Source organism: Thunnus albacares, chromosome 13 (assembly GCF_914725855.1).
Source record: "Thunnus albacares chromosome 13, fThuAlb1.1, whole genome shotgun sequence".
Lineage (NCBI taxonomy): Eukaryota > Metazoa > Chordata > Actinopteri > Scombriformes > Scombridae > Thunnus > Thunnus albacares.
The window spans coordinates 7,702,972-7,722,516 of NC_058118.1; the positions used below are offsets into that span (position 1 = coordinate 7,702,972).

At 40.0% G+C, this 19,545-nt stretch overlaps 2 protein-coding genes across 2 annotated transcripts; both read left to right on the forward strand.

Moving 5' to 3' along the window:
* Nucleotides 1-1,838: 1,838 nt before the first annotated feature.
* Nucleotides 1,839-11,518, forward strand: frmd8 (FERM domain containing 8). Its single transcript, XM_044370181.1, has 11 exons — nucleotides 1,839-2,010; nucleotides 3,353-3,450; nucleotides 3,568-3,735; nucleotides 3,966-4,067; nucleotides 5,690-5,748; nucleotides 5,856-6,022; nucleotides 7,402-7,617; nucleotides 7,753-7,876; nucleotides 8,018-8,167; nucleotides 8,594-8,822; nucleotides 8,938-11,518. Exons 2-11 carry the CDS (start codon nucleotides 3,360-3,362, stop codon nucleotides 9,048-9,050), a joined length of 1,419 nt encoding a protein of 472 aa, XP_044226116.1. The 5' UTR covers nucleotides 1,839-2,010; nucleotides 3,353-3,359; the 3' UTR covers nucleotides 9,051-11,518.
* A 1,218-nt stretch (nucleotides 11,519-12,736) lies between these two features.
* vps51 (VPS51 subunit of GARP complex) lies at nucleotides 12,737-19,272 on the forward strand. Its single transcript, XM_044371331.1, has 11 exons — nucleotides 12,737-13,174; nucleotides 13,832-13,961; nucleotides 14,064-14,210; nucleotides 14,308-14,527; nucleotides 14,940-15,855; nucleotides 16,157-16,372; nucleotides 16,468-16,551; nucleotides 16,660-16,794; nucleotides 16,901-17,022; nucleotides 17,938-18,025; nucleotides 18,113-19,272. The coding sequence occupies exons 1-11, from the start codon at nucleotides 13,007-13,009 to the stop codon at nucleotides 18,371-18,373; spliced, it is 2,487 nt and encodes an 828-aa protein (XP_044227266.1). The 5' UTR covers nucleotides 12,737-13,006; the 3' UTR covers nucleotides 18,374-19,272.
* The last annotated feature ends 273 nt before the right edge of the window (nucleotides 19,273-19,545 follow it).

Genomic DNA, 19,545 nt, shown 5'->3' on the forward strand with positions numbered 1-19,545 from the left:
TAAGTCATTCATTATGGTTTTTTAAATCGGATGTTTCAGCACAGCCAATATGTAATATTGTTGTCAGATCATAAATATTCCTGTCAAACACTATATAGAATAGTATAATAACACAAATTGAGTACTGTCAAACATACTATGGGTAAAACCTACGCAAAGCTTTATCACAAAAGAAGCAATGACATGAACCCCATTAAAATTCTAACTGCATCCAGTACATCAGCAGCCATGCAATAAATATTACTTTTGTGAGGTTTAGCATTGAGGCTCTGACAGAGAGGTGTTAATTCATGGTCATTTTAAGTCTGCAACACAGCAACCTCAGCATTGTGTTGTAATTGATTGCAAAAGTTGTATGGTATATTTGTCCAACTGGAGGACCAGACCACATCTAGTCCACTGGCTTTGAACATCACCATACTGGTGACTCAATAACTGAATGGAATTAAGTTTACAGTATAATAAGGATTACTGGTAGGCAGCCTATACATTGTGGAGAGGCAGGAAGGAGTCTGTTTATTAACAATTTTCATTAGAATTCTAATAAAAAACACTTTAACTTTGGCTGCAAACTAGGCTGCTTTTTAATTTTTAAATTAATCTTTTATTAATCTTTTTAATTTAAAAATATTAACAGCTTTATTGAAACAAGTATACAAAAAGTTTACAGCACCTTGTGTAGACAACCTAAGTCTACAATCACAAACACGCCAGGGGGACTAAAGCTTTTAATATGAATAAAAAAATAAATCTTGTAAAGCTTACAGTGGCTATACGTTTTATACATTTTAACAGCTTTTTTATTTGTACATTGAAGACATTGAAAAATGTATTGTTTGATACGGACAGTCAGCTCTGAAAAGTTTGATCATGTGGCGGGAGGACAACGGGCTTGGTAACATTCCAACCATTTTTTCGACTCATTCTGGAGATCAAACCTTTTTGAACGTGTACCGTGTAAAACCGTTCAAACTGCATACAGTCTGTCCTTTCAAATGATCACCTGACTGACTCCTTGGAATATCTGCTCTTAGCTGTTTTAATGACTTCTTCATATTCATTAATACTTCAGTTACTTGTGTTTCAGGTCTCCCAGAGTAGCTGTCATGCCCAGTAAAGAGTGGTTCAGAATGAGCAAATCATCCACCAGTCACACAAAGTCTGTAACTGTTTCAACGACAATTTCACTGTTATTTCTGGTCAGTTTGAGGAAAGGTGAGAGATCAACAATAATTTTGCATTTAAAAGAAATTAGAGTAGTGAGTTAAGAAGATTTACTCTGTAAAGGTAAAAACAACTTTTCTATGTATGCTACAATAGGCAAACTCTTTCTCAGCAAAGATCTCCAACAAATGTGCAGCAATATGATACGGCAGAAGGTGATGAGCTTATGATGTCTTGTTGAAAAAGTTAACAGATTGCCTTATTTTTGTTCATAGTTTGCCATGAAAAACAAGTTTTCCTAACCGCTGTTTCAGTTGCATCTAACAGCAATTAAACAACAATTAATGCGCGGTGGCGTCATTACAGCTGCGGTGACGTTTTGATCACATGGCGGGACGACGACGCGCTCGCTAACATTCGAACCAGTTTTTCGACTTATTCTCGAGATCGAACCTTTTCGAACGTGTACCGTGTAAAACCGTTCAAACAGTATACAGTCTGTCCTTTCAAATGATCTTCCAACCGACTCTTTGGAATATCAGCTCTTAGCTGTTTTAACGGCTTCTTCGTATTCATAAATACTTCAGTTACCTGTGTTTCAGATCTCCCAGAGTGGCTGTCACGCCCAGTAAAGAGTGGTTCAGAATGAGCGAATCATCCACCAATCACACACAGTCTGTAACTGTTGCCGCTGCCCGGAAAGCTAGTTTTAGACACCTGGCTAGCCGTAGCCTGCTGGAATATAACGGCGAACCGTCGATTAGCTACAGTATTTACAAAATCTGCAGGTTCCCATCCAGACAGCTTATAAGCAGCGAGTGGAGGGACATTTATCAGAATTGGCAGGTAGGTGGACAACAGACATTTTGTTCCTTCACCCGCAGTATTATGAAACTGTTGGACAAACACCAAAACTATCTAAAGCTAGCCAGTGAACGCCAAGTGACCACATCGTTGTCAACTGATGATGAAATGTATAAAGTCTAACAGTTGACGCTTAAAATATAGCAGTAACATTTATTATGGCTATGGCTAGCTAGCGCTTCCTGTGCCTTTTAGCTACTGGAATTAAATGAGTGTTGTTGAATAGTTCACTGGGATATTTCATCCGTTGTTTGGGTTTGTTTGGGCATGTTCAGGACAATCAGTTACACTTGGGGAGCTAGCTAGCCTCTGTCCCACGGGCCTCTGGACGTTGCCGTCATACCTCTGTATTTATTAATACTACCCCTCTGTAGTTACGCTATTATGTCAATGCTCGAAGCCCTATTAGACTCCATATAAATGGGGCTGAATAACAGTGACAAGCTGAGACCAAACGATGATTTCCAGTTGAACAGGGTGAGGTCCACAGCAGTCGACTGGGATGTTCTGATTTAACAGGGAAAATGAAAAAAGGGCGACTTGACTGATATTTCTGGTTAGTTTGAGGAAAGGTTAGAGATCAACAATCATTTTGTATTTAAGAGAAAAATTAGAGGAGTGAGTAAAGAAAATGTACCCTATAAAGATATTTTGTGATTGTATTTCAAAAGGTAAAAATAACTTTTCTACCTCTTTTTTTGAAGTGAAAAAGAGGAGCTCTAACGTTACATGGCCATAACCAATGAAAAGGAGAGACGTGGAATCGTGATGTGAATTTCTAGCTCACTTCTTTATTTAAACATGACTAAACATGACTTGTTTATTAAAATAGGTGGATAACGTGGCTTATTTCAGAGAAGACCCACTTACTAATGTTGCTATCATATGTCTAGTCATCTCTGAAGCAGTTACAGGGTCTTAATTTGAAGGCAAATGAGACCAATGCAAATGTAACTATATTAGTATGAGCACCACACACACACAGTCTAATCACCCGGTTGTACATAGATAACTTGGATTGTAAGGAATTGTGAAGTTCTATGTTGACCAATTATCACATTTCTGTATGTTTCTAACCATGCTTGTAGATTAAAGGGATCTATCCAGGCTCTGTGTCCCACACCAGCCTGTGAAGGTTAGGAGGCATTGGTAATGCGTGCTGCATGGCTAGAAAGGAGGGAGCTGCAGACGTGCTGTCCATCTTAGCATTTGTGGATCTGATGCTTTAAGCGACGGCTGCACACCTGAAAAATCTGCATTTGTGAAGTATATCAGCTTTGATGGTGACTGACATGACTGGAGTGTTTTGGTCATTGTGTTTCAGATTAGAGATGGAAGGAGATGAGTGCAGTTTTCCTCCAGATTCGTCAGATGATCACTCCCAAAGAGGAAGTGTTGCTTCCTCCGCAACGCTTTCCCGTGGTATGATGCAGTAACTCTCTATATAATTGTTTGTGTCATGTTTAAATCTCTATATGATGCTGTTTCACTGTGGCTTATTTATATTTGTAATTTTGTCTGTTTTTGTTAATCACACAGCTCAAGATGTGCTGATATACCTGTTTGGTGAGACTGCAGTACACTTGTCTGTAGAAGGGCTTGGCAGTGTCACTGTGCAGGAGTTGGGCCGCATTGTTCGTGATGCTCTCCATATTCCTGAGACTGCACAGGATGTTTTTGCCTTCTGGTTGTCTTCTCCACTACTCGGTAAAACCTTTTTCCTCACATGTTTACACTCATCAATGCATCAATACTCTTTATCTGATTCAGTTCTAGGTGGTTAATAGGATAGCTAATTTGATTGTTAAAGTTCATAAGTGTAGAATTTCTATGTGAGCATCTTCCAAATAATTCCTCACCGGCAAATGACACATAATCAGAGCTGGAAAAAGGGAAACATCTCACTGTATTACATTTGCCTCCTGCTTATTCCTCAGAACTGCAGTTAAAGGCAAGACATCAACCATACAAGCTGTGTCGGCAGTGGCAGGACTTGCTGTATCGCTTCACTGAGGCTTCGGAGGAAGACATTTCACAAGGTAAGAGTTTCGTCTGTAAATCCAAAGGCAGAGTACAAGTGAAACTGAAATGAAGAAGTCTATAAATGTTGTTTTCTTGTAAATATTGCTCACAGTAAGATAAAATTAGGTTCTACAGCGCCTGTCCTCTCACCTTGCTGCAAGTCTAAAAACTTCAACCAAAAAGAAAAAATAGAATCACAAAAAATCATATATCCACTAATAAATGTATGATATACCAGCTTTGTGTAGGGGAGAAATGTGATTACTGACCAGCTGCATGTAAATGTGAATTTTTATAGGAACAAGGTTATTGCGGTGCATGTTAATCTATTCTCTGATTTCCTGCCTCAAGTTGTTTTCTCTTAGTTCCTCATGTCCAAACACAGTGAGTGTCTTTGTATGACGAGCACAGCCTGTTTGTTTTTCTGCAGCTATTCCCTCCTGAATTGTGGCTTACGTATAATGTATTTGGGGCTTAGTAGCTTAGCTGCGGTAAACAAAGGATAAAGATGCTGTCAGGTTTGTTTGGAATAAATAAAAGAGTGATGTAGTTTGTATAACGTACACAATAAACAACTGTGGCTTAACAGGAAAAGAAAAGGCTTGAACATGTAGAAAATCAGACCGCAGAGTGTAACAGTGATTGCAACAATATGTTGACAAATCCTGTCTAAATATAAAAACCTGAATGTTAATAAAACATTATGTATAATGGTTATGTACTGGCTTATCAGGCAGAGGTGGCCATCTACAGTATGTATGTTGCCAAACCATCAGTAATTTTTCTAAAGTTTTAAAGTTACGTGCTACAAACCATAACCAACAATAGCATGTTATATAACAGTCAAAGCATTAAAACTATGATCAAATTTTGTGATTATGAGATGCTGTATATGTATTATTATATGTATCATATTTACAATTCTTTTGACATCAGAATGGAGGCTTACAGCAACCCCCCCCGACACAGTGTGTTTTAATGTGTCGCAGAGTACACTCCAACATGTATCTGATGAATGCAGTCAAGGATACAACTTTCTGTTAAGTTATCAGGGAGAAGAAAGAACTGAGACGACACAAAAGTTTGATTTTTACAAAGTTCAGCCGTTGCTTATTGCTCTGTCAAAACTGTCACGCATAATGGACTTGTGGTAAAGTGTAACACAGTTTTAATAGGTTATAAATAAGGTGTCAGGCACAGACTCGAATTCTGGTGTCATTTGTCATTACTCTACCAAAGTAGAACAGCCTACACTTGTTTGTCAGTGGTGTGATGGGTGCTTTTAAGTTCAGTGATGTCAAAGAACTGGTGACACTGTTGCAAAGTGCGCTGCAAAAAAAAAACAACACACAGCAGTGACAGCTTAACATTGATGAAACGAAAAAATATGACAAATGGATTGCATAATCACTTACATGCTGTTATGTGTTTTTCTGGAGTCAGCAGGGCTTCCACCCACAGAACAGGACTATGAGCTGCAGCAGAGTGGGTTGGAGGGGGGCTTGAGTGGTAGATTTGACATTAGTCCCACATCTACCCTCACTCCTCCACTCTGTCTGATCTCACCTAGAGACGACTGGATAAGCTGAAAATACAGACGGTCAACTAATGTTAACACACTCGTTGTGTTTTCCCTCAGATGAACCATGTCTCCAGTACCGTCGGAATGTGTTTTATCCCAAATCTAAAGAGCTGCAGGTACTTTGACCCTTATTCTCTGCATAAACATTAACTAACCTTACATATGAGTGAATCACGAAGACAATGGATGCAGTCATTCTTGTCATCGTCTCACTCCTGAGCAGATAGAAGATGAGGGAGTGCTGAGACTTCTGTACGAGGAGGCCAGGAACAACATCCTGACAGGCCGTTACCCCTGCGATCCCGAGCACTGGACGGGTCTCGGAGCCTTGTCTCTTGCTCTCGATGAGGGAACTGGTCTTGACAGCCAAAAATTGACCGCTACTATAAAGTAAGTTGGAGAAACTGGTTAAAAGACTCCACTCTGTTCTTTCTGCCTTAAATTAACATTTTGTGGAGCTCACATTTGACTCTGTTAAAATCTGCCTTTTAGAAGATGTCATGGCCCTGCTGATGATGATTTTGTCAAATGGTGAGAGGACGCCTCGCTGCAGTTTAATGTGCTACATAAAAATGTAACACAACCAAGCTCAAGTCCCTCAACCCACATACACTAAAGGGCAGATGGTAGATTAAGCAGCTTCAAGTGCTTCGGCACAATCGGCGACAACAAGTTGCATTTTGATGAAAGTCCACAGGCATTGTGGAAAAAGGTCAACAGCGCTTCTTTTGTTTGAGGAGGTTTTGATTGTTTTAGTGTTTTTATTGTGCCACGCCAGTGTTCTTCAGTTTGTTGGCTTGTAAGTGCAAGAATGCACCAAATGGCATTTTTGATTGGAGTGTGTTTCTTTTTTCTCTGTAAAGCCTTTTGAGACTTGATTGTGATTAAAGATAGTTAAAGATACTGAAGTTAATTAAACTTGGTACAGATTGCCTACAGTTAATAGTAACATGCAGCTTCTTTTATTGTGTTTGATTGTTATTAAACTGAAATAGACATTTCAAGGTCTGTATGGCTTTAAAAACAAAGATTAGGAGTCCAACCCAAAAGTTCAAAAATCACTTCTTGTTTTCTTTATTTTTTCCACGTGGGCGTCATGTTCCAAACTGTAAAGGAAATGAGATGAGAGCATACTTAGTTCATCCTCTACCCACAAATTGCATGATGTTCACTCTAATCTAAATACAGCCAAATCTAATCCTGTGCTCCAAGATATGAGGTGATTGGACCATAGAGGAGAAAATCACAACTGAAAGCTTGATAATCTTGACGTCCACCGATGGGATGCAGATTATATTTTAGACCCAGAGGCTCTCTTGGTGATCATGAGTTAAAGTTTTTATGAAGCTGAAGAACAGAAGCTGTCCTGCTTCTGGAGATTTTTTTTTATTTTACGATGTGAATGATTAAAGAGAAAAAAAATATGTTGGGACACGTACAATGCCGGTCAGAAGTTTGGGCACACTGTATATCAGTGTAGTTTTAGACTTTTAAGACTTTTTTTGTTTTTTAACTTTTAAGATTTTCCAAACCACACAGTTGCACAAGAAAACATGGTGCATTAATGCAAAAGGTCATTTCAGCATCAGTGGAAAAGGAAAATATATTTAACTTTTAACAAATGAACTGAATATAATCTCACCCGGATTTGCAGATAACTGACTGTGTCTGTATTAGATTCTTGATATCTTCTCGGTTGTTTGTGACGTGCTGTTATTTCATATACTTTTTTAATTTGAATACAAACTTGTCTCATCTGCTTTCCACAGAGAGAAGAAGCTGTCTTCTTTTCTGCCTGCACACGTTGCCATGGGGAGTGGAGGTTTGTTCTCCACTCTGAGAGGGAAGTCGAGTCGTCAGGCAGGGTTAGAGCAGAACCTCCTGGAGGAGTACAGAAAGATCAGCACATCCGCTGGAAACCTTCCCGAGCCCACACAGCTCCTACACCAGTACCTCAACACATGTCACACTCTGCCTTATTATGGGTATGATTTTGTGTAATTAGCCATTCATACTCAGCCACAAAAGTTTGTTTTCAAATAATTATTAAATATTCAAATAATTCACATACCTGAAATCACTTTATTTATGTTTTCAATCTACATTGACTGTACAAACAGGTGCGGTTTCTTCTTTGGGGAGATTGACAAACCAGTGCAAGGGCTCCTCCAAAGGGTAAAACGCAAACCTGTCAATGTTGGCATCTGCCTGGAGGGAGTTTATGTGATGGATGTCAAAGAGAAGGTGAGCACTGGATCCTCTTTGACAGCTTTGTGAAACAGCTGCACGACATGTTTTTCACTTTAATGCAGAAACGTTGAAACCAGTTTTTATCTCTCTTAATGAAGACTCCTGATTTCTTTTCTTGAACACTTTTTCTTGCAGCACGTGCTGCTTGGCCTGCGTTTCAGCGAGCTTTCCTGGGACCACAGCTACCCCGAGGAGGAGGGTGACTCTCACATTCTGTGGCTAGAGTTTGACGGAGAGGAGGATGGCACTCCTGTCAACAAGTTGCTAAAAATCTACTCAAAACAAGTGAGGAAATGTTTGTTAAATTTGAATTACATTCACAAATCATCTAATATGAAGCTATGAAATCCTAAGAACTATGTTTTTAAGATGTTATGTGAGATGTTTTTGTTTTATTGATGTGTTTGACTTTAAAAAATAGAAATGTTGTCGACTTTTTTTTTTTTGGATCTCACCTTCCCTGGTTGGACATATCTATGTCATCCTTGCTGAGTGTTTGTTGTATTAAAAAAGACTGTCTCAGCCACCAGATGGTGAAGAGGTATTACATAACGGTAGTAATACATAATCACACTAGGCCTTAATCCAAGGTTGGCAGTGTGACCTTTATATGCCTGTGGTTCATTAACGGACCAGCGAAAAAGTAAACTACATCTGTTTATTATGTATAAATAAGCTTGATAGACACCGTCCTATTTTTCTGTCCACCAGGCAGAGCTAATGAGCGGCTTCATTGAGTTCTGTGTGGAGCTGAAGTCTACGTCTGAGGGAGGGGCTTCAGCTGAAACGGACAGAGAGGTGAGTCCATCTCAACAACCCGACGGCCAAGATGGCAGCAACAAGAACGGACGTGGAGGACGGCGCGGGATGCTGCGCAGGCAAAGCAGTGTCGTGTGCAGTCGGGTCCATTCACTTAACACTATCAGCTACGTGGACAACGGTGAGTCTAATAGTCACCAGGCCCTCATATATTTAGTATAGTTGATTGTAAAGTGAGCTACATCTATGCAAAGACAATCACCTAGTAATAAATTTTGTCCATTTGTGTCTTTCAGGAAAAGAAATCAAACGCTTGAAGCCGAAAAGGGCCGCATCCTTCTTCACCCGACAGGCATCTGCACCCACGTACTCTGCCGTGCAGGTGACAGAGAGTCTGGAGCAGGGTTAAAACTCACCGATCCACTCTGCCCCATGCTTCTCAAAGACCAAACCTGAACATTTTACACTGAGATTTAAAAGAAAAGACTTGACACGAGCTTGAGACATTTAACTGATAATATATGAACATGCAAAGGACCAAGCGAGGGATCTAAGTGTGAGTGGCAATATTTATCTTTTGAAGTTGTGTATATTGAGAGAATACAGTAATGTGAAAAACAGAGTGATCTATTAACAGTTAAGCTTCCAAGGTTGAACTGAAGTGGCTATTTGTTAAATGGCCGTACATGAACATGAATATAAATGGGAAAAAATAGCATTCTCTGAGCACCATATGATGGACCTCCTTCAGGCAAATGTTTACAAAAGCCTGCATAAGTCTGAGACAAGCCTTAGAGAAATCCTCAGATGTTGACTTCAATCGATGACTGTGTATCTCATGACCTTTTTGACCTTTCTGCAGCGTTCTCGAGCAACGTTTAATGCCATTATCATTCAAAATCACTGCATTACCTCTTTTTACCTTATTCTTAACTCTATCCGGGGAAGGAACATCAAGAACATTGCAATACAACCCCCTACAGTACAGCAACTATACTAACTATAACACCTTCTCCTCTTGACTGTTAAGAGTTACCACAAAGACAGTCAGCATGACAAACACTTTCAGGGGACGATCTAAAGGCGTGTTCCCACAATTCTGCTTTTTTCTAAACTGCCAGTGCCTTGTTCTCATGAAAGTCAACGGGCCACTTTAGCAAAGCATTGGCAGAAACATTTAATGGTTTGGCGTTAGTGATCGGGAAGAGTCCGTATGGGAGCACACTGGCTGTGTTGTGGGAGTTTCTTGTAAGTACATGTATTTAAGATTTGCCTATATTTGCAGTTGATTATGGGAGGAAATTGTGCAATGATTTTATTTGTAAAAGCTGAACAACAAATAGTCTAAACATGTAAAATAACTGGATAAACCGGACATTGTACAGCATCCTGTTGTAGAAGAGAGAGTCACTCATTCACAATGTCACGTCCTCACTGGGGAGCATAAAAGGAATTGACTCCAATGAAAGAATCAAATTAGAGGCAAAAATGACCTAAACATATAATAAGTTAGTAAAAATGAATCTATCTGATAAAATGTCTCGTCCTAAACAACTAAAAGAACAATACCGTGCTGTTATTCCTGCCACCATATGTTCTACGGTTGTTGCCCAACCAGTTGTGCACAAGTTAACTTCAAATCAGCACCATCAGTACCAGTGACATCCATGTACATGCCTTGACTTGACTATTGCTTGCTTGATCAGGCTTTATTAACAAAAACTAATACAATAATGCAACTTCTGAGACAGAAGACATGTGAGAGACTTCCTGTTCCTGTTATCAGCTCTACTTAAACCTGCTGAGTCACAAACAAATGCACACTACAACCTGCATGTTTAATGGTATTAAGAAGCCATTTAAAATGATTGTTTTCCTTGCAACACACAATTATTTGAAACTAGACAGGGAACACTATCTTTATATAAAAATGAATGAAAACCAACTGACCAACTTTTCACTATGCTGTTGAAATCTCAGTCTGCACACCAAAGCAAGCCTATCTAACATGCTGCAACACAGTATGCTACCTTAACTACACATTTCAGTCTCCTCCAGGTGTCTCTCTGAACTGCAGCCTCATGCTGATACAGGCAGTTTCTGTCTTTGCTGTACATTTAACAAACAAGCTCACCTCACTAATGACCATCCATGAAGGTATACATCTGTATAACACTGCCTTCCACTTGAACGTGTGTCCTCATTAAGATGTGGAGGCATCAAGTATTCTTCCAGATTATCCTGAGCATGCAACCTGCAGAACGTTTTTACTTTTCTACGCTTTGATTTGTATGTATGTACGTCAGCGACTGTATGTAACTTTTACTATGCATGTCACATTGTAGAATTAGGCATTCCGACACATCATGTGATACTGCACTATTAATACTAATACACTGTTTATAAATCCTTTACATCTGCAGATTTTTTGTATTGTTTGTTAGCTTTTATGAGAGACTATTTTTATTTCCATTTTCATATACTTGTGTGTGAGTGTTTATACACAAGAATGAAGTAATAGGTCATTTAAAGCATTATCTTCTCAAGCAGTCACTTTGCAGAAGCATAAAGTGCCTTTTTGTTTGTACTAAGTTGGCATATGAATGGCTGTTTTGGAGCTTGGAAACCTTGAATGCACAATTTTTGGTATTGCTATGGTTTAAAAAGTGGTGTTTTGTAATGTGTTTCCCACATTTACAACTAGATGGTGCATTTCACCTTTCTTAGCTGATGTGAGTATATTAACATACTGGATAATGACACTTGGCTGCTGTTGAACAGTGTGATATCTCAGTGCAGTGGTCAGCCAGTTCTGCCTTCATCAAATATGTCTGGCATGTTTTTGTTTTTTTTTTGTAAATAAACAGATACATTGTGGGCCTGTTTCTCAGAGAATATCTGTTAAAAAAAGTGTTATTACGACTGCACTTCCTACAGCCCAAGTGTACTGAAGCCGTGCTCGTTTTTAACTAACATGCGTGTGATTTTATTGAGACAATACATTTTTATTTGGCAATTCATGTTTTGTATCTCTTTATACATTTTGACCTGTTCTGTAGTAGATGGAGGGAAAGTTGCTGATTATGTTTGAAGCACTGAGGAAAGTTTGACCTTTTCATTCATTTATATACAATTTCAGATTACTTAAAAACAGATTCTGTTTCAAATCATTTTCTTCATTAATCATAAATACTCATAGGAAGAGTTTTTGCTTAATGTTCACAAAAAGAAAACCTTATTGTTCATAATCTTCTCTATTTAAAAATGACTGATAAATATGCTATTACGACTAATATTGCCAGTAAGTGAAGGAAGACAATGCCTCACCCACTTTAACTAATCTCTTTTTCCTGCAACCTATTATTTTATCATGTGTTTTGCTCAGATACCGACAACTGTAGATCTGTTTTACAATGAAAGCATCAACTCAATGGTTAGACCCCCTGTATCATTTCAACTGGATGCAAATATTCTATTATTACATTTTTATATATGGTGTGCAGGGATGTAAAAGTGACACTGTTAATGCATATTTACACACTTTCTGCATAATTCCTCCTGTGAAATGGTTTTAAATGCACCTAAAAACTTAAAGCTCAGTGGCTACTGGCTGTACCAAACTCTACTGCAATTGGCTTTTTATTCTCTATTCATAATTACTAATAATTTTCAACCAAATCGCAGGATATTATTCCACTGTCCATAATGCAATATGTTGACTTTGTCAGATTTTGAATCTTTGACCAATAAACTGTTTTTTTTTTTCGCTCTCTGAAGTTGAAGCCTGTTTCCCTTTAGCTTTCTTTCTGGGATTTGTTGTTTTGTCTTCATGTTTGTTATTCTCTTGGTTCCTCTTCAGCATTTGATCTTGGTCTTGTTTTATAAAACACAGCCACGATTTGAACACAATTAAAATTTTATTTGTATTTTTATTATATTTTATCATTTTAATTTTGTTGCACATCATGCACACACTAGAAACTAAGTTTAATAAATACTATGACATGCGCAGTAGTGCACTTCCGGGAATTCCGACCAGAACTACAACATCCAGAAGCCACTGTTGGTTCTCTGGACTACACTTCGCTGACGACGCAACACCGGATAGGCTACAAATCCGGAAACTGTTAACGTCCTCAAACTGTCTGCCTGTGTTTGAGGAAAAATATGACATTTTCCAATGCATTATTCTAAAAAGACTTGTTATTTAGAGCAGACAGCTGAGCTTCGTGGACACTGGGCTGTTACTGTGCAGCAAGAGGTTAACTTTGAAGTTTTCAGGCGGTGGTTGTGAGTTGGGACACCCGTCATCCTTTTGTTTACCGTCATTTTATTCGTACATTTGTCAGCTGGCCGCAGTTCAATATGGACAGTGAGACGGACGCCGGGCCCGAGAGGAGGCGCAGGGTGCACGGCATGTTGAAGCTCTACTACGGGCTAAACGAAGAAGGAAAGGCCCCGGAGCAGCCGGAGTCCCTGGATCCCTGCGACATCAACGGGCCGCATTTTGAACCAGAGCTCTACCTCAACAAGGTGAGGGACCCCTGCTGTCATGTCATGTTTACACTGTCATACAACTCACTTCATCTAATGGTGTCCGCTTTCAGTATTATTAAAGCTGCTGGGTCATCTGACAGTCACTACCAGTTAGTTGAAAGTGATGACACACTGAATCCCAAAAACTAACTGGAGATACAGCCTAATTCAATTTTCATCACAAAGTAATGCACAACTGAACTACTGCTCGTTCAGCTGACATTACATGTCAAAGAAATGGCAAAGAATTCAGTGTAATGGTAATTCATCATATTATACATCAAATCACCTGTAAACATACAGTAACTTAAAATTTTAAACATATACTGCCCTCTGAAAAGTGTGTTTGCTGGAGAATGATTGTGATTGAATGTACACACATTTACTGGTGTTGGATAATTAGATAATAATACTGATAGTAAATCATAAGTGGTTCATTTAACACTGGTTTGGCTAAAGCGGTTTCTATTATTTGTATTTTAGACATATGCTATATAAATAACTATATGCTTGCTCATGGTTTCCACACTCGTGGGAACTGTATGTTTATGAATAAGGAAGTTATACTTAATAAAATATGTCATTAAACTGTATATTTTACATCCCCTGTTTTTAAGTGTCTCTGACCATTTTGTGTTTTGTGTCCAAATGCAGCTTAGAAGAGAGTGCTCTCTTGCAGAGTTGATGGATCAGGAGACCTGCATGGTCAAACAGATCCGTTCTTTGGACAGTGACATGCAGACGCTGGTGTATGAAAACTACAACAAGTTCATATCTGCTACAGGTGAGGGAACATCTGACTCACTGTTAAATACCTGTTGAAATCTCAGGTTTTGTTGAATCATGCGTACCTGGATAGTTAAGCCATCCTTCCATCTTTTGCCAGACACCATAAGAAAGATGAAGAATGATTTCAAAAAGATGGAGGATGAAATGGATTGCCTGTCTGCTAACATGGCGGCAATCACTGAGTTCAGTGCTAGTATCAGCGGTACTCTTCAAGACCAGCACACACAGATTACAAAACTCTCAGGTGAGACCTAAACCCGTCAGTTCGTTTTGTTAAGCCAGTTGTGGGACGCATCATGATGCTTCTTCTCACATTTTTGTCTGGCCATGTTTCACTCCAGGGGTTCACACACTGTTAAGGAAGCTGCAGTTTCTGTTTGAGCTGCCTGCAAGATTGAATAAGTGTCTGGAGCTGCAGGCCTATGCTCAGGCGGTGAGCTCCCACCGCCGTGCCCGCTGTGTGCTGCAGCAGTACAGTCACCTGCCCTCCTTCAAGGGAATTCAGGATGACTGTCACGCCATCATGGACAAGCTGGCCCAGGAGCTTCGACAGAAGTTCAGGTGGGAATTCCTCAACCTAGATTCAGACTAGAGACGCCACTGTGAGTGACACGAGAGTCTCATTTACTGCAACAAAGAAATGTGACTGACAGGAGTGCACCCAGAATCACAGCAATAAAGATTCATTTAAATAATTACAAAATGACAAGTACATTTTGTTCTTTCAGGCTGTTGCCATTATTTTACCCTGATTTTACTATTCTGCCATAATAAGGTTTATTTGATGTTTTGACTGAATTTTGGACATAAAAACATATATTTTTTATTGTATAATGTACATATTCACGTCACTAAGCTAGAAAGTTGACTGAGAAATAATTGGCGTTGGTTTTGTCATCATTGAATGTTGGACAATGTTGCAAATGAAAGAGAGCTCTATGTTATTTTTCTTCCTGTTTTCTCCTACTTGTAGGGATGGTGGGTCAAGCTCCAAAGATTTATCAGAGTGTGTAGAGCTGCTGCTACAGCTGGATGAGCCAGCGGAAGAGCTCTGTGATAAGTTCCTGAGCCATGCGCGATCTCGGCTTGAGTTGGACCTCCAGGGCCTGGAAGCAGAGATAAGACCGTACCCGTCTGCTCCAGCCGTGAAAGATGCTTCTGCACACAGGCCGTCATCTACTGCAGCTGCTGGAACTCCGACTGATAATTCTCCTAAAACAAGCACTCTACTGTCTCCCACCTCAAACACTGACATCCTGGAATTCATTGACAGAGGCTGCAATGAATTTGTCAGCAGCTTATGTTTAGTCATTGCATCTTACCAAGAGCTTTTTATCAACCATGCTCAGACAGGCGAGCTAGCATCCAAAAACATTCCTCAGATGGCAACTGGCAAGCTGCATGCCTTCGTGGATGATCTGGCTGCTCGGTATTTCTCGCTCGTGGAGCGGAGGATACAAGAGGAGAAAGGGGTCGGCGATAACTCCCTCTTGGTCCGCGCCCTGGACCGCTTCCACCGCAGGCTTCAGGCCGTGGCCAAACTTCTGCCAGGCTCTGCTGTGCCAAACCAGGGGACTGAGATTGTGGTGCGTGCAGCAACAGAGCGAGTCAAGCAGTACCTCTCTGCTCTGCAGAGCTTCTACATGGACAGCTTGACAGACGTGAGGCAGGCCTTGGCCACACCTCGGCTCTCTGTGGCTGGTGCTTCTGTGGCTGGAAGCGGAGCCCTTTTAGGGGGGGCGACCACCGGCAGAGATGCTCCCACCAGCCTCCCAGAGCTGCTTTCCTCCCTGTCTGCTTCTATTCTCAATCAGATTAAGTCAGTGTTGGCATCAGTGCATCTCTTCACAGCTAAGGACATTACATTCTCCAACAAACCGTACTTCAAGGTGAATAGTTCTACTGTATATTTGCCCTATTTAATGTAATTTTCTAATCTGCTCCATGTAAGCTAAGTCTCCATTTGAGTCTTTTCCCATAATGTTGCAATGTGTTTGGAGAAATTAGATGGAGATGTGATGCTATGTTTTTCTAACATTTGGGAGAAGGATAAGGTGTGTTTGGTGATCCAGAGTTTTCATATTGGGATGAAATATTCCTTTAATTTGAGACATCCTAATAGTAATTGTAAGCTTCTATTTTGTGTATGCACAGTGAGAGTGACAGGTCTTCTCTGTCTTCTGCTTGCAGGGTGAATTCTGCAGCCAGGGTGTACGTGAGAGCTTGGTGGTGAGCTTCATAAAGTTTGTGTGCCAGTCTTCTCGCCAGTTTTGTGAGAGTGCGGGAGACAAGGGAGGTTCCACTCCTCCGGCCCTGCTGTTGCTGCTGTCTCGCCTCTGCTTGGACTATGAAACCTCTACTATCTCCTACATACTCACTCTCACAGACGAACAGTTCCTTGTGCAGGTAAATTGCTTGTCCCCCTAAACTCCTTAAAGTTAACATATTTTATTCCCTAATGTAACCTGATTCACTTACTCCTTCTTTTTGTTCTTTCTCAGCACCACAACCCTGTAACACCCGTCACAACTTTATGTGCAGAAGCCAGGGAGGCGGCACAGAAACTACTGAACCATTACGTCAAGGTAGATTTCACAGAGTTACCACTTCTCCCGAGGAGTAACAGGGCCATCAGTGCTGTAAAACACTCCATTCCTCACTAATCAGTTTATTTTGTTGTTTGTTTTTTGCAGGTTCAGGGCCTGATTATCTCCCAGATGCTGAGAAAAAGCGTAGAAACACGAGACTGGGTCAACACCATTGAACCACGAAATGTCCGTGCTGTGATGAAGAGAGTAGTAGAGGACACCACCTCCATTGATGTGCAGGTGACACTATATAAAACCACAATATTGTCATCAGCATTATGTCCTCATGTCCAGTCATTATGCTTGCCTGCAGGCTCTCTGATGAACCCTCTGTGCTCTGCTGCAGGTGGGTCTTTTGTATGAAGAAGGTGTGAGGAAAGCACACAGCAGTGACTCCAGTAAAAGGACTTTCTCTGTCTACAGCAGCTCGAGGCAGCAGGCCCGCTACGCTGCCAGCTACACACCAAGGTACTGTAGCTGCTAACAGACACAGTGCAGTCCTTTAGCAGTTTTAGTTTAGTTTATTGACAATATTGAAATATATTTGCAAAATATCAGAAACTGTGAAGAATTGAATGATGAAGTCCTGTGTTTATTACCCGTTGTCGCCGGGGTGTTTTATGTTTGCATGTGTCTGACTTTGACTCAATTTAGTGAGTCTCCGTCATTTCTCTGATGCATAATTTAAGATGGAAAATATGTAAATCTAAACCATGTCACAAGAAGTATATCACTACACCCAACACTCCCACCAGTTACACACACATAGCATCAATTCCTCTTCACAAGGAGAATGAGTGACTTTTTTTTTTTTATTTAACTTAAACTTACCAATATGTAGAAGCTCAAACGTTTGTTGCTATGAGGTCTCCAATGCATTATTGTCTTACAGCTGAAAGTTTTCAAAGAAAAGGTAGCCACTTTGGTTTCATACTAAAACAAAACAGTGTGTTGTTTTTGCAATACAGGTGATTTAGTGATTGTTGCACATTTTGATTAGCAGTTTTGTAGTCCATGTAGCTGCAAATGTAGGCTGTTTGTTGAAATCACAGATAAGATAATGCAGAGTTTTAGTGAACACTTTTAGTTGCCGTTCCTCAGCATTTATGATAACAAAATATTTTGGTTCTTGTACCAATGTAGTATATGATGTACAGAAATGTGATATAAAGGAACTCCATTTTATCCCATTATTCATATATTTTGAAAATGCCAGAGTAAAGCAATGACGTACAGTCCAATCAGTGCTTATATGTATTCCCTCCTTCACTTTCACTGGCGGAGGGGGAGGGGGTAATTGTTACTGAGCTGTCTTTAATCATAAGAATAAGGTCATTTTATAATTGTAGATGTACTTCAGTGATCTCTCTTGTCTGTCTGCAGTGCTCCCATGGATACTAATCTACTGAGCAACATACACAAGCTGTTTTCTGAGAGGATTGACATCTTCAGCTCAGTGGAGTTCAACAAGGTGAGTGTAGATCGTCATTGTGCTGTTAACTCTGTGCAGTCTTCAGTGAAAGACATCTCTAACACTCATGCCACTCCACTGTCCCAGGTCTCCGTTATGACAGGAATAATCAAAATCAGCTTAAAGACGTTCCTGGAGTGTGTCCGACTGCGCACTTTTGGCCGTTACGGGCTGCAGCAGATCCAGGTTGACTGTCACTACCTGCAGATGTACCTGTGGCGGTTTGTCTCCGATGAGAACCTTGTACACTTCCTGCTGGATGAGATAGTGGGGAGCTCTGCCCACCGCTGCCTGGATCCTGCCCCAATGGAGCAGAGTGTGATCGAAGTAATCTGTGAACGAGGTTGAAGGTTCAAAGTGCAGCAGGGCAGATAGTCCGCTCAAAACACTGTGTCACAAAGAAGACAGAATTACAGGATATAATGGTTTATCAAACACTGGAATTGTTCTGTTACTCATTTACTATTAATTGTTAAATTTATTGATTCTTTATCGATCTATCTACATGGTCTAAAATAATACTGTAAAAACACTGTTGGAGATCTCAATACTTCCGTCACAAGTCAGCTGAACCCCAATCATTAAAGTGTGAGGCATAGTGATAGCACTTTTACTATTGTAAAAATATAAATGACTGTTCTGACACTAAAAACAACAGAATCACTCGACTGTTTTGTTGTCAAGAAGAATGTCAGACATTGACTGACAGTGAATTAAAGTGAACATCTACATTACATTCCAGGTACTTTCTACACAAACTCCACATGAGCTTCTACTACTTGGGTTTGATATTATAGTTGTCATTTACAAACCATGAAATATTTATCCTCTGAAGTCATTGTGGATAATCTCACAGACCCTTAAGAAGGCAACAGAAGGTGTCAAAAGCAAGAAGAAACTCATCTATCTACTAAGATACATGTACTTAACTTTTTTAGTTCATGTTCCCCTTAAAGGAAGGAGGAAGGAGGTGTTCAATGTGAGTACTAAATATAATAGAATATGAATTACTGGTGAGTGTCCTGGAAATCTCGTGTATTAATAAATCCATTTGCTGAATCTGCTATCTGAATGTCATCTGATTATGTAATCTATTTCTAACACTACAGCAGACTTACTGCATATAATGTAGTTGCCTTCAATCTTAATTGATTCTCTGTCTTCTGCTTTGTCTTGCACAGATAAACTGTATGTTTAGGAATGGTTTAAATGTATATGTCTGCAATAAAAGTGTATGAATGCAAGAATCCAAAAGTGTGTGTCCCTTCCTTTACAAAACCAAGAGTCTCATGTTGGCAAAAAAACCCAAAAAACAATAAATAAGTATTAATGATGTAATTTCACACGTTTATGCACTTGCAGTTTCAATAAACTAAATGCAACAAGGCCATTCAGGTGTATTTCACAACATCTGGCAGACATTGCCCATTGTAGGTCACAGCTGACTGTCGCCACCTGATGAGCACATCTGATTGGCTAAAGCCTCTTCTCTCCACCCTCTTCTGATGACCGCGGAGGGA

Bases quoted from the DNA above. Each gene is read 5' to 3' on its own strand.
- frmd8 (XM_044370181.1), top strand. From the start codon at position 3,360: ATGGAAGGAGATGAGTGCAGTTTTCCTCCAGATTCGTCAGATGATCAC. The intron at 5,749-5,855 runs GTACTTTGACCC...ACTCCTGAGCAG, and splicing joins CCAAATCTAAAGAGCTGCAG to ATAGAAGATGAGGGAGTGCT. The intron at 8,168-8,593 runs GTGAGGAAATGT...TCTGTCCACCAG, and splicing joins TAAAAATCTACTCAAAACAA to GCAGAGCTAATGAGCGGCTT.
- vps51 (XM_044371331.1), top strand. From the start codon at position 13,007: ATGGACAGTGAGACGGACGCCGGGCCCGAGAGGAGGCGCAGGGTGCAC. The intron at 16,373-16,467 runs GTAAATTGCTTG...GTTCTTTCTCAG, and splicing joins ACGAACAGTTCCTTGTGCAG to CACCACAACCCTGTAACACC. The intron at 17,023-17,937 runs GTACTGTAGCTG...GTCTGTCTGCAG, and splicing joins GCTGCCAGCTACACACCAAG to TGCTCCCATGGATACTAATC.